The sequence below is a fragment of the Mytilus galloprovincialis genome, chromosome 7, assembly GCF_965363235.1.
Source record: "Mytilus galloprovincialis chromosome 7, xbMytGall1.hap1.1, whole genome shotgun sequence".
Classification (NCBI taxonomy): Eukaryota; Metazoa; Mollusca; class Bivalvia; order Mytilida; family Mytilidae; genus Mytilus; species Mytilus galloprovincialis.
In genome coordinates this window covers 52548460-52564560 of record NC_134844.1, presented here as the reverse complement: position 1 = coordinate 52564560, position 16101 = coordinate 52548460, and the positions used below count along the sequence as shown (strand labels likewise).

The window sequence follows — 16101 nt, the reverse complement described above, 5'->3', positions numbered from 1 at the left end:
GAAAAGAAAAGCATGGCTTTTCTTTGTTCTAAATCCCATGACGAACTTTCTAGGGGGAAATGTTGGGACCATCTTCTTTTAAAAGTTTTTATTTGTTTTACTAGTAAACTTTCTAAATTTCTGATTTTTTTTTTGCTTTTTAAATGAGTTATTTGTATCTAGATGATCAGTACGTTTTGTACAATTGTTTCCTTGACAATGTTAAACATTTCCACAAATCAATAAACACTTGTTTGATGCTTAATTAGATCACTTATAACATGTCCCTTGATAGATCCTAAACATGTTTATTCCTTATGAAGAACATCCCCAAATGATGTTAGAATGAATTTGAAGGGTTAAATATTAGCCGACCTGGTATAAGGTGACATGTTACATGGGTAATTACATGTAATCAGTATGAGAATATCCAATAACAATTTCATTATCATCGCTCAACCAATTTCTGCTTGTAGTACATATTACACCTTTACTGAGAAATATGTTGTGAGGCCTATTAATTTCTGAGGTATTATAGTGTACAAATGAACTATGTCTTTAAATCAAACCTTAGTCTTGAAAAAAGATGTCTTCTAGAAATGTCAGTAAAGAAAAGTATACCTAGTGTACTGCATATTTTCTGTCTAACTTAACAATGATCTTTCATCAAGGGCACTTAGGTTCTATCCATGGGAAGGTCAACTATCCATACCCGTATGCAAAATGATTGAGAACCAATATCCCATGGATAGAAACAAGTGACATTTTTTTCCAAATTTTCATGACTATATGTTAAATTGAAACTTTTGGTAAATACTGCATGACCCTTCCAATAGTAATATCAACACTAAATACCATGCTACTCTTTCCAGAACAGTCAGCTAAAAATACCTGCCAAACTCCAATTATCTTTTGCAGATCTAAACACATGTTGCAATAAAAAGACATATGAATTAATGAACACCTTTGATCCTATCATAATATTGCTGTAAATTGTAAACAAAGCAATAATTACAATAAGAACCACCAATTTGGACAGTTGCCCTTCTCATTTCGCAAATCATTAACTGGCCACCATCAAAAACAGAAGTCATTTATAACACAGCAGACCACTATTACAAAGGGATAAGAAAATCTTTTCACTGGAAGTTTATAAATATCAGGTAATTCAGAGTGCAATATCAATTTCACTTACTTAAGTGTTGATATGAGCTTAATCTTGTATCTATTATATATACATGTATACACTAGTAATAAAGATATAAAGGCCTTGATACGAAATCCAAACTTTCCAAAAATCAGAGATTTATGTGTGGATTTATTATGGCAAATCACTTGTTACCGCTATAAAAGTGATACCTAATTAATGTGATTGCAAAAATTTTGTAAAGGAAAATTAGGAATGAGTATTAATAATGAAAAAACTGATATTGGTGTATTTTTCACATTAATAAAAATCTTGCAATAATTTCTTAATTACAGCAACTTTTGAAGATATATTCTAGATTCATATTTATAATAAAACTATGTCAAAGACAATGTAAATTAATTATATTTAGTATCTCACAGGTTTGATTTTACTGTGTATTGCCATTCAAAAGCTGCTAAGTATTGTTGAGTGAAATGCGTGAGAGCCTTTCATTCCACTGGGTATACATCTTAAGGTTTATTTCAGAATATTTGGACCATTGAACAAGGTGTTTGTGGGTTCAAACATTGAAAGGTAGACTTTTAATGAGACCATGGACTTTTAGACCTACATATATCTATGCAACAATGCCCAAAACTCTGTGGCATGAATTCACAGATCATTTCGTCCTGCAGCCATTTCTAACATTTTTACAGTACAAAGTTTCCAATACTATATAAAGAGAAAAATAAATTGAAAACAATAAGCATGATCCACACTGGATGCCAGGGCTTTTCCTTTGTAATCATGATAAATGATGGAGTCAACTGGGATAAATTCATCAATGAACAACTTGTAATGTTATTTTTCAGGATAATCGTGACCCAGTTGGTGGTTTTACAAGATATAATATCCAATTAGTGTTAATGAAATCTATTAAAGAGGTTAATCAAGACAGTCTTACGGAAGACGAGACAATGATTAGGTGTACTGACTAACAGTTACTTCTAGAAATATTTGTTTTAATGAGAATACTGGGTCCTGCAAGTGCATCTTTTCTATTTTTTAATTGATCAATCATGAAAGTTCTTTTTGTAAGTCCTTAGCTATACAGAAAGTTACATATACAGTTTTAATGTAAATTAAATTGTTCAGATCATGTCTTGTAATCATTTTATCTGCAGTCATCATAATCAGTAAGTTCAAACAATATAAGATAAAAGAATTTAAACAGTTTTAATGGAAAATTGCCCACAAATAATAAAATTGAGAATGGAAATGGGGAATGTGTCCAAGCGTCAACAATCCGACCATAGAGCAGACAACAGCCTACATTTCTCATCTCTTTTGTGTCCCTACATATCATTTTTAAGATATAAAACTGACATTCAATGACCATTGGTCCAATAAACTATGAAAATGAGGTTACATGTATAGTCAGATTAACACTGCAGAACAGAATCATTCCACCGAATATAGATAACCATAACCTTTAATGCCATATAGTAAAAAAAAACTTAACATTGACCAGTTATCCATGAAAATGAGGTCAAGGTCAGACAAAACCTTACAGTCATGAACAATTTGTTATCATTCTATACAACAAATATAATTCACCTATTGCTTTAATGTCTGAGAGTTGAACCTTAGCATGAAAACATCTACCAATGAACCATGAAGTCAAGGTCATAGAAAATATATTTTGCTGTTTATACTGATATATACTGTGTTGTACCTGATGCAGTATGATGTAAGATTTTCAAATAGTTCATAAAACTACAAGATCTGCTAAAATCCTTTAAAAAATCAGCCGTTTTTACAAAGATGCTGATTTTAATCCCTGATTAAATAAAAATGTGCATTTAAACAGTAATAAAAGCTTCAATGAATCACATTCATTATAATTTAATACTTGGCAGTGATGTGCTCAGAGGTAGTGACATAAGAGTAGATAAGATCGTGACTGGAAGAAAACATCTTGATCACGTCTATGGTTATCTGTTTCAATTGAAAACACATGTTCTAATGTGTCCATGAGAGAATCTTCCCACAGATATATCAATAAGTTTTTTGGCAGCTGAGGATTGCAATTTGAAAGTTGAGCTTGAAAAAACACATTGATGTGTAGTGAATGTAAACAGGGCTATAAATACATACCCAATCAACTGTTTGTCAAACTAGTTTACTTAATATATTTGTTTTTATGCTATGATGATTTGGAAGTGTGTGGTACAGTCTTTAACTGTATAGTACTGACAAAGTGAATTTAGGTGCACATTAGCACTTGCAGGGGCTGCTCAAGCTCCAAAAAAGATGGAGCCAGAAATATTGCCGGCTGCTATATTTTGTCGCCAGTTTGGAAAACTTGGAGCAAACTTAAAATTTTAAGCCAGCTACATGTAGAGTTTTTTGTTTTCCAGATTCTACCCAAATTCAAAAATATTGTCTCTTTTTATATATTCAACTACAAGTTTTAATCTGTGAATGAATGTTTGTGTTTAACACCACTTAAAGCACCATTTTGGAGGGCTATTTTGTGGTTGTGAGTTTTTATTGGTGCAGGAAGCCGGAGTGCCTGCAGAAACCATGACCATTGATAGGAAAACTGACAATCCTAAAGTAAATTAAGATTGGAGTCGAGTGCACCCGCATGAAAGGGGTTCGAATTCACAATGTCAATGTTGACTGGCTAGTGATTACAGTAGTAAAACTTCTTAGACCACTTGGCCACACAGGCCCCTGAATGTTTCATAGTAAGTATGAAAACTTTCAACCATATTCAGGATCCCAGTTTTTAATGGCTATAGATGTACTTGCTCCAAAGATTCAAAAATGCTGACAAAGTTTTAAAAATCAATTTTGAAATTCATAGTTTGATCTGGCTGCTGGGGATAGAATGATTTTTGTAAAATACAGTTAAATAAATTCCATATTTATTGCTATGGTACAATATATATAAGACTCAAGATTAGGGACAGATTCAGATTCAAGTCTCAAGATTAATCATATGTACATGTATATAATACTTAAGCTAAGGGAACATGTATAAAATCCTATAGTTTTACTAAGATTAATAAAGATGTGAAAGATGGTCTTTGAATATATAGTAGTTATGTCTAATTCTACATTTTTCCTTGACAATTTTATACTATAAAAAATGCTATATGATGTGTAAATTGATAAACTGGTATTTAAGTCCAGTGACAAATATAACATGTATATCAGAATTTTTTTCTGATATGATAATAAATCTTGCTTTATACTCTACTGACACATTAGCTGGACTTAAACTCAGGATACTCAAGTGTTCAAGTTCTCAGAGAGACATGTCTTCTCACCAAGACACATAATTCTTATTCTGAGCTGGCATATTCTTATTCGTATTAAATCATGCTTGCTTAGTTGGGAAGCAATTTTCTGGTTGAAAGGACCCAAGTCACAGGTGAGATTCATATAAATATAAGAAGATGTGGTATGAGTGCCAATGAGACAACTCTCCATCCAAGTCACAATTTGTAAAAGTAAACCATTACAGGTCAGAGTATGATCTTCAACATGGAGCCTTCCTCCACATTGAACAGCAAGCTATATGCCTATTTATTTAAATTACTTTGAAAGTGTTTTCAAAGTTGTAACCATGGTTACCACAGAGTCTGGTTTTGAATACTTGGTATTGAACTGGTTGATAGAATTTCATCTTTACAGGCAATTGGGCAGGTGTATTGGGATTGTATAACTTATACAATCAATGACAGTAAATGTAGGTATCTCACTAGATTATTGCACCACATATCCCCTACCAATAGCTTTTTTTTTTTCTAAATCTTTAATATTGAAGCAACAGTTAACCAATTCCTATCAATAGATATAAGAAGATGTGTTATACGAGTGCCAATGAGACAACTTTACATTCAAGTCACAATTTGTAACAAGAATTTGTCCCAAGTACATGGATGCCCCACTCACACTTATCATTTTCTTTGTTCAGTGGACCGTGAAATTGGGGTAAAAACTCTTATTTGGCATTTAAATTAAAAAGTTAATCCGTCTGTTCGTGACAGACGAACGGACGGACAGACAGACAAACGAATGGACCCTAAGACAAGAAAAACATAATGCCCCTCTACTTTCTTAGGTGGGGCATAAAAAGTAAACCATTACAGGTCAAAGAACAGCATTCAACATGGAGACTTCATTCGTGCTAGTTCATGAACATTTTCTTCTTTACAAAATATATTTTCATAGTGAATATTACTACTAGCATGACTAGCATATAGATCTGCTGGCTTCTTAAAGAATATAATTGAAAATATAGATATGACATAACAGAAAACAGTATAATTTACATTATACACAAAATAATGGTTAAAATGTTGTACTTTTCACCTTAATCATTATGCTGTAATCATTTTCATTAAAATGAATTTAAATGCACATTTCACCTGTTCATAAACTGATAGCTTCATCAATCTTTTGGAATATACATATTGAAATTGATCATAAATCCATAATTGATAGACAAAAAATAAACAAGGAAGAAATTTAGGTTAATGAGGTGGTACTTTCTAATCTATTTCATGACAAAGGCAATGGATTACTGCTGCACTCAGGTAAAAATATAATTTGTTTGTTCTCAAAATATCATATTAAGTGGTTTTTGGCAGCTACAGTTGATAACTATGAGATGTTTGTATATGAAATGGTATTTCCAGATGAGAAGAAAAGAATGATCAACAAAAAATTCTAAGCTAATCTGTTTCAGTGGAAAGAAAGAAAACAGACCAGCTTAAGGGGAGGTTTGGCACAGTTCTCTGCATCAAAGTCAAGAAGAAATTTATCATGAACATTGCACTGGTACTTCACATTTCTAAATTATGAACAAATCATTCACAGATTGTGTATTTCCGTAGGTTTTTTCAGTAAAGCTGTAGACATATCCTCCTAATTAAAAAAAAAATCCTCAAACATTAAAAGTTCTTTATTAGGAATACATCAGGTTTAGAGTTCAGAACATGTTTCCATTTAAAAAAAATAATGAGTCTGTATTTTGAACATATACATACATCATATAATTGAAAACCTTTTTGGTGTGTCCCAGATGGATGAAGAGTCCATAGAGACAAGAACTTATCACAGCTACATTTAGATGCAAGTATCCCTAGACCATTTTAATACTTTGCTGGCCAAAACAGGAGGTTTTCAAAATATTGAAGTTTTGTCACTTTATCCATATTAAGCCAACCATAACTATCTACAGTAAAGCATGTGTGGGTGTGTTCGTATTCACAATGAAATTGTATTGTACACAATTTTGAATTGAGAATAACAATAGATTCTAGATTCTATTAATAAAAATTTTCAAAAATGGCTTGTTTGAAATCAATTAAACCAAATTGCTATAATAAGATATCCTGCATTTATGATATTTTTCCTTTATAAGATTAAAGGTCAAAATGCTGAAAGTCCTTTCCTTTATCATATGTTAAAAATTAAAATCTTTCAGTTAGCATGAAATTTTTGTATATTACATGTAGATACAATCAATTGAGCTAAAATCCTCATTGGTGTATCTAATACACTTTTTACAATTTTAATGTATTCCCTTCTCTCATCTTTACATAAATTGTGTATCTTGTAAAGATGAGAGAGAGAAGGGAACAAATTTTCAACCATGCTTACTTTGTATATTATTTACATATATGATTTCATTTTCTAAATTAAATTTTATATAAATTTGAAAACTTACTTTTTCTTTCATACCCACTTTCACTGGCATAATGGAAAATTCACTTATAAAATCACATAAAATTTTATAAAAATCCTTAAATTATAAAAATGTCTTTTTGTGACACTTAAAAGGTTGACCTATTCCTCAAACATGTCATATCTTAATTATTGTATTATACAAGTAAACAGTGAAGGTACATTTCACCTCAGGGGACCAGGTAAAAATTCCTGTCAAAGGGGAGATAATCATTGACAGCTTCCTTGTCAACTTAATTAAACCCCAGGTGTTAAAATTAAATAATGTCTTTGATGTTGAGTAAACTTTAAAATTGTGATTTATGGCAAATTATCTTCAAAGGGAGACTACCTGTGAAACCATACAAAGATCAGATGAATTAATTCTTAAAATAAAAACAAAATGCTTGTATAACAGCTCTATGTGTTAGCATTAAGCAATTGAGTTTTGAAAGGTCTTTTATTTCAAAAAGTTAAGTATGAAAGAATCATCTGAGAAACACATGTGCATAAAGGGTAATTGAAATGGCACATGTGTCATAAGTCATGTAAGTCATTGATGAAGTATTTATTCACTTTATTGCATAATAAGTATAGGTATTATACATTTGTTGGAAGTATTTTTTACAAATACCGAAATTGAACATGTCCTTGGAATTAATTTTTCCATGTGTGGTAAAATGAATATCATAAATGTCAAACAAGACAAAAGGCTGGTTTGAGGTCATAATAAAAAGATATACTTCACAGATTTTTTAGTTTATAAGGACCATAAACACTTATTCCTTAACATCTTCATAGTATTGTCTTCTTTATCCTTAATTTATTGTTCTAGGATCATAATCATGTCAGCTTTTCTCAAAACAATGACTAAAAATCCAAACTAATCTAAATCCCTATTCAAACCTAATAAGCAAATATAAACTGTACTCTACCAAAAGTATTGGGGTCCCTAATTTGTGTAATTGAGGGCTGATATTATTTGCTTTTCAACTTGTCTTTTAACGCAACTATGTTGTGTTGTCACCATTCAAATATAACACTTCTGCTCACTGCAACATGTGCAGTACTGTAATTTTAGACAGAATAGGTAATTTACTATGACAAAATATTATCCAACAAATTAATTAAGACAGAATGCAAACTTGATTGTCTTTGTCCTACACATTTTTTCAAATGGTAAAATTTAGTTGTAATTTTTATTAAACTTTGTAAAGTCAGGAAATTGAAAGGAAACAATGTTTATTATACAAAAAGGACTTAAGGTAATTTCAAGATAGGGGCTGATTCATTATTGAGGTTGAACTGATGGGTGAATATTGCAAAAATGAAATAATTTGAAAAATTTGGAATTATTAATTTTCTCATTGTTGAAGGCCCTACTATGACCTATAGTTGTTAACTTCCATGTAATTTGGTCACTGGTTGAGAGTTGTTGCATTGGAAATAGTGTGTAGCATGGGTTTGTTCATTGTCAAAGGCACTACCATGTCCTATAATTGTTGATAACTTCTACATCACATAGTCCGTGTCAGAAAGTTGTGTCACTGACAATCACACCAAATTTCTAAATTTTTTTTTAGGTAAAATTGCATACCCTATTATAGCTAACTATGATAATGCTGATGTCAAATGATATACAATGTATCCAACAAAATAACAAAAATTGTTCTAACCATCATGTATGAAAAAGAATTAAAATACTAAGGCTAGGCTTTATTCCAATCCCTTAATGTTTCAATAGGTAACAGTATGTCAGACAGAAAGTTAAAAATTAAAAAAATCATTGAAATGAAGAAAATAGGAATGACACTAACAGATTTACTTTTAAATTTATCAAATATAATTCTCGTGTTGCAGAAGAATGGGGAGGTAACATAACACATGTTGAAAATGCTTTTATTGAGGGGCCGGCTGAGAACCTCCTTGCTACATTGAGGACCCATTTGTGGCCTTTGTTTGGTTGTTGTCTATAAGTTATTCCCCATTTCCATTCTCAATTTTATTTCTTAATCCTACTACATTTTGTACTAGGCCTTTTGTTATAGTTAACAGATTTTTACCAGTAAAATAAATCAGACCCCCGCCCGATACTAATGACTTGAATGCACTGTATTAATTTCCTTATTTTACAAGGTTTTGATATCTAGCTGTAGAATCATATATAGGTAGCTCTTTTGGACATTATATATTTTTTAACAATTTGTTGACCATATTTTTCATTTGTCTGAGATTACCCTGATGCAATTGTTACAGATTTTATGCTCTTTATAATTTCTCAAATGTGTGAAATACAAGTATTGTATTCTGTTTGATTGACCATGTTGACTGTAACGTTAAAATGCACTTCTAGCATGCCTTAAGGAAATCATCATATTTATATCATGTATGTGATAGTTTTGATAAGAAGACAAAACTCAAGATTTTTCATTAGAAGCACAATAAAGTGACTCATTTAATAAGGAACAATAACTCATTTGAGAAACAAATTCACCATTTGACAGGTTGTCTGACAAAAAGTTGTGGACAAAAATGATAGCAATGTTTTCACCTATATATGCAAACTAGAAGTATGTTTACATGGATAATTATACTGTACATAAAGTGAAACAAGATACACTTTTATTCTGAATGGAAATGTATTTATAAACGAGGACGGAGTGGCAGAAGTTCAGAGAGTTCAGTTAGATTTTCTGACAAGAACTGTTCAGCCATTGTTTTATCCCAAAATTTTCGCTCATCATACATACCAAGTGACCTTTATAATATTTAGAAATCTGACTTACTCAAGGGGATATGCAATTCTATGATTTCTTTGTTTCTTTAACTTTTTAAATCTTGATAACTTTGCAGCTCAAATGGTTTCCCCGAATCAATGTCAAGGTTGAATTTACAAAGGGAGACGACTGTAATGTTTACATCACAGTTATCTTCCTTTTCCCACAAAAAATTAACAAAATAATGATCAATAATGGGATCAAAGTATTAAAATGTTTACATCATTGATTGGACACAGTAGATTAATAAATAATAATAAGATATGGAATTTTATAGCTATTGTCAGAAGTCAAAAGTATTTCATCACATAAAAATCCCTTCTATTTGCAGGTCAAATTTTGATGATTTTTTTTATTGTTAACTTAAAAAATGTGTAAACCTTTAGATGGTAGTATGGTATATGTTTATAACAAGTCATCAAGAAATATATGAAATGCAGATCCATTTTTTTCTTTTCTAATTAGTTGAATGCAATTTATTAGAATAATGGACAAATTTTTTATTCACTGTATTTGTCGACTGCCAAATTTCAATTGCTTTCTTATCATAGTTGATGGGAAAATTCTTCAAAGTTGGATTTGAACATGCGAATGACTTCTTATTAATCTTGTTGAAGAATATTTATTTTAAACTAGTCTTGGACAAGATTAATGATTTTTAAATAGTTCCAGTCTAGAATATCCATTTTCAAAATCTTCCACACCACATAATATCAAAAAGTCATCCATTATTGCAAATAATTTGGCAAATTACACCATATTCAATTTATGATAATTCTTTCTGAGTTCTGAACATAAAATTTATACAGAGCAGTTTGGTATATAAACAATGTTGATTTTTTAGAATTTTATAGCAATACCTCTTCTATTCATTAAAATATAATATATCCAATTTGAAGGGGGAAAATGCTCACACCTTCTGTCCTGTCTTAGAAGGACTATTGTTTTTATAAATTATTACCAGGTCAATATACTGGTATTAATTTCAATTAATCCCTGTGCCCATAAAAAAAAGTCATGCTCTATATTTTAAGAATTAAAATTGTTAAATGCTTACAACGAACTTGTATTCAGACATAATATATAACTATGTAAAGTAATTTAGCTTTGTCTGTGTCAACTTATATAAAGTAATTTAGCTTTGTCTGTGTCAACTTATATAAAGTAATTCAGCTTTGTCTGTGTCAACTTATATAAAGTAATTCAGCTTTGTCTGTGTCAACTTATATAAAGTAGTTCAGCTTTGTCTGTGTCAACTTATATAAAGTAATTCAGCTTTGTCTGTGTCAACTTATATAAAGTAATTCAGCTTTGTCTGTGTCAACTTGAAGGACAATAATACATGCTTACTGGTTGAATTCAATTTTAACCAGATCTTGTGTGTTGACAAATAAAAAGGAAACAGCTTTTTTTTTGCAAAATTAACCTTATAAAGTAAGGGATGTAAATACATAAAAATTAGTTATTGAATGCAAATAAAAAAAAAAACTGTTACGCATATTAAATAATCAATGTAAACGTTAATCAACACCACTATTGTTAACAAGGGGAGATAGATCTTATTTTTCCCTTTTATTCAGATGTGATTTCATAGCAGTTTTAGATCTCTTAAAACAAAATAATGTGTAAATATAAGTTTCATAATCTTGCATGTTTGTCATTGATAGAAAAAAATCACAAAAATAAATAACAACAGTTATTAGTATTATTGATTATTGGTGTTTTATACACATAAGAATATGTGGTGTAAGTGCCAATGAGACAACTCTCCATCCAAGTCCCAATTTGTAAAAGAAACATATTTGTCATCACTATAGGCCATATCATGGGAGCCAGTTATTATTGGAGGAGGAAGCTTAAATGTTGATAGAAAACCACCTATCCTAGACCGGAAAATTGGAAATCTAAGTCAACAGTATTTATAGATTTAAAGTATAACTATATTCAGAAATTATTGCATGCATTTTGCATTGCAATTTTGTCATTTTAGACTTAAACACAGTTTTAATTTTTGTGATATTCGAACAAATCCTGTTTTATTCATTTGAAAAATTTCAAATTGCGAGTTTAAATTATTGCGATTATAGCTCTTACTCCTTTTTCTTGCAATAATAAAAACATACATTGTATAGCAATAATTTCTGAATTTACAGTAGAATTATACAACATAAGCATTAGCTTCATTTTACTTACTGACTGCAACATATCTTCTGTGTTGATGACCTTGTCATGTCTCTCTGCCAGAGAATATTCCAAATCTCGTATCTTTTCAGACTGGGCATCAATTTGATCAGTCAAGACACTAACATGTAAAGACAAACTATCCTTTTCTGATTCTGTTTTACGTAGCCTTTCTTCAGCACTGCCATGTAAGGACCCCTGAAATATATAATGATAGATCACTGTCATACTTGATCAGATTACATTGTATTTTAATTAAAAACTATATCTCTGTAAAAAGATAAATATAACAATAAAGATTTTAAATTTTAATGTGCATCAAAATTTTGGAAAAATTGCATTGACTGATAGAGAGATATTTATTGGGTATTTCTTTTTTACTTTTTTAATGCTATTTTTTTCTCTTTATTCTCCTATATTTGCTTTGTGTGGTAGCTAGAAAAGTAGCAAGTATCAATTGTAGTTTAAGAGTTATTAATTTGTTTTGTCTGGTGGTCATTCAGAATTCAACAATTGTAACTAAAGTCATGCATGCTCTGAACAATAACAACTTTACCCAGTTTACCCAGTTCCTGTTCTACATGCTGAGCTGAATTGTACACACTAAAGTGAATAAATACCCAACTATGCCAGAACATTTAAATATTTTTATGATGATCAGTTCCCTTAATACTTTTTTTCTTAGATTTTGTGATATACGTCTGAAGGCTAAAAATTAAAAACCCAAATAAAAAAAAAAAAGACTTTATTTATGATGATTTTGAAATAGTGATGTGAAATTATTCCTCTTTGATTAAAACAAAGGCAACAGTAGTATACCGCTGTTCAAAATTCATAAATTGATAGAGAAAAAACAAATCCTAGTTACAAACTAAAACTGGGGGAAACGTATCAAATATAAGAGAACTACGACACAACAGAGACACAACACCGAAATGTAACACACACAGAAACGAACTGTCATTTTGGTCTTTTGTGGATAGTTGTCTCATTGGCAATCATACCACATCTTCTTTTTTATACAGTATAATGTAACAATGACCATTTTCCTGACTTGGTATAGGGCATTTTATGAAAAAATGGTGGGTTGAACCTGATTTGGTGGCATGCCAAACCTCCCGCTTTAATGGCAGTGTTAATTATAATATTTAAATAAAAACAATTGAATAAACAAACCAACATGACAATTTGAACCTAAAAGATGTTATTACTGTAAAAACTAAGAGCACACTCTTGCACTTAGACAAGATTATTTGAAATATTATTTATGATAGTGAAATAAAATTTTAAGATAAATATTCCTTAAGCAACTAGATATCATTGAGATGGGAGCCATCTCTGTGGGCCCCGCTGTGAATAATGTGCATTAAAAAATTGTATCTTTACCATAGGACATGGGTTTGTCAACTGAAATCAAAGTTTTTGACCTTGACCTTTGACCTAGGAAGTTGTAAATAAATTATGACACACCCTTTGGTGTTGGTTTATAAACATGTCAAGTATAAACTTTGAAATGATAACGGTTCTCAAGATATAGAGCGGACACGATCTTTACCATAGGACATGGGGTTGTCAACTGAAACCAAAGTTTTTGACCTTGACCTTTGACCTAGGAAGTTGCACATAAATTATGACACACCCTTTGGTGTTGGTTTATATACATGTCAAGTATAAACTTTGAAATGATAACGGTTCTCAAGATATAGAGCGGACACGATCTTTACCATAGGACATGGGGTTGTCAACTGAAACCAAAGTTTTTGACCTTGACCTTTGACCTAGGAAGTTGTACATAAATTATGACATACCCTCTGATATTGGTTTATATACATTTCAGGTATAAACTTTAAAATGATAACGGTTCTCAAGATATAGAGCGGACACAATCTTTACCATAGGACATGGGGTTGTCAACTGAAACCAAAGTTTTTGACCTTGAACTTTGCCCTAGGCAGTCGTTCATAAATTATGACACACCCTCTGGTGTTGGTTCATATACATGTCAAGTATAAACTTTGAAATCATAACGGTTCTCAAGATATAGAGCGGACACGATCTTCACCACAGGACACAGGGTTGTCAACTGAAACCAAAGTTTTTTTACCTTGACCTTTGACCTAGGAAGTTGTACATACATCATGACACGCCCTCTGGTGGTGGTTAATAAACATGTAAAGTATAAAGTATGAAATCATAATGGTTCTCTAGATATGGAGCGGACACAAAGTTAAAGTGTTACGGACGGACGGACGGACGGACGGACGGACGGACAGACTGATCACTATAGGGCGACCCGCCTAAAGGCGGGGCCCTAATGAACAAACAGAAGTTCTCCATAGGACACAAACTCCATAATCTTGTTTATTATAATACTGGGAAGATGTGGTGTGAGTACCAATGAGACAACTCTCCATCCAAATAACAATTAATAAAAGTAAACCAATGAATTATAGGTCAATGTACGGCCTTCAATACGGAGCCTTGGCTCACACCGAACAACAAGCTATAAAGGGCCCCAAAATTACTAGTGTAAAACCATTGAAACAGGAAAACCAACGGTCTAATCTATATAAAAAAAAAACGAGAAACGAGAAACACGTATAAATTACATAAACAAACAACAACTACTGTACATCAGATTCCTGACTTAGGACAGGTGCAAACATTTGCAGCAGGATTAAACATTTTAATGGTACCAAACCTTCTCCCTTTTTCTGAAACAATAGCATAACATCACAACATAAGTTGATAAACCTGAAACACTGAGAGGCACTCTACTGTCTCCACATGGCACATAACAGGGGGGCAGGACTTTTTCGGGACGTCAGGATTGGGTGTTTTTAAGCTGTGGATTTCAGAATTGATCCTAAATTTCGTGATCCGGGAACTCTTGTTTTGAATTTCGGGATGTCAGGAATTAAATTTCTTTAAATTCGGGACCTCAGGATTTCATGTTTTTAAGCCCAGAATTTCAGGATCAGGACCCCTCTGACTCCCCCCCCCTCACATAAGACAAACTTGGACTAAAACTTTACTTATATTTTTAATGATCTATAGGAGCCTTTTAGTTAACAGTTAACATATTATAAGTAACTCAAACAGGAAGAATCGGCAGCTTTATAAAACCTGAAAAATTCCATGCATTTATAATAATATAACTCAACATTATGAAATTCCTGACCAAATATCAAATCTGTCTTATATTCAGAAGCTTAGAAAGTTTGATTAAATTAGAGATGGATAACCAGACAGAGAACAGACAAAAGGACAGACAGAAGGAGCTCTCTTAAAAAATTTCATAATATGCTCTTATTTATTTAATTATCACGAACTGATGTATAATGAAACACTATAAAAATGTATATTAAATCTACAAGAAATACTCTAGAAGAACTTCAGTCCAATAAAAATGCTGTTTCATGTTCATGATCATTATTTATAATGAATATGGAATGTAAAGGCATATATTATATTGCCAATATTCTCTGTCTATTACCAGCTTATTGTCAGTCTTGCTTTTAATTAATGTTATTGCAAATTCACATATCAGTATTAACATTATAGTACAATAATGTATACTCAATGTAAATTATTCTGCATTTTACATACATTTCTGTGTGAAAAGTTGTTATCTTGCTTGTTTAAAGTTCAAAAATAAAATTTGAAGTTATGTTTTATCTTCTCAAGAAACTTATTATATTGAAGCCTGATAACTAATAATTAAGTAAAATACTCTTCTTCACAGTGGTTGCTGCAAATTGGGGAAACATATTTTCTATCCGAGAAAAAAAATAAGCGAATATTAACACCCGGCAAAAATAACCCGCTATACGCTATGCTGTTGGTCATTCTCTTCTGAGATTATGCACACCTTAGCATACTGTAATAACACTTTTGTCATTACTTGGGTCCAAAATTTGATTGCATGAAGTCTGAGTCTTATACATCAATCATACTTCAAACTTTCAATACCACAATGCCCGACATGACAGCTCTAATACAATATAGCTTGCAACGAGACATGATATATACTTTCAGGCGTCAGATACCCAATGACCCAAAATTTAGAAAACATCTGAAGGTCAACATATGGTGTTGAAAAATTCCCACTAGTATGAAACAACTTGTACACCTACACCAATGCAAATCTATAGACAAACTTTACTTTCTTTAGTCCTAACAAATTGAGCTAAAATTGACTTTAATTTATCTGTCATGAATAATGAAGAGAAGGAAATGTTATTTTTCCACTGTCATATCACTCGTCTGTTTTTAAATGGTTTGGAAAAAAGG

At 31.4% G+C, this 16101-nt stretch overlaps 1 protein-coding gene across 10 annotated transcripts in view; it reads right to left on the bottom strand.

Annotated features, from left to right (window-relative positions):
- The window catches only part of LOC143083254 (liprin-beta-1-like), a 93348-nt gene that overhangs the window by 47259 nt on the left and 29988 nt on the right, over positions 1–16101 (bottom strand). For 7 of the 10 annotated variants that reach the window (XM_076259512.1, XM_076259516.1, XM_076259514.1 and 4 more), the window contains one exon: positions 11821–12006. In XM_076259512.1, coding sequence (XP_076115627.1) covers positions 11821–12006 — 186 coding nt within the window. Of the gene's footprint in view, positions 1–6854; positions 6962–9636; positions 9753–11820; positions 12007–16101 lie in introns of those variants that run through there. The other 3 variants (XM_076259523.1, XM_076259524.1, XM_076259522.1) reach the window with 2 other exon arrangements.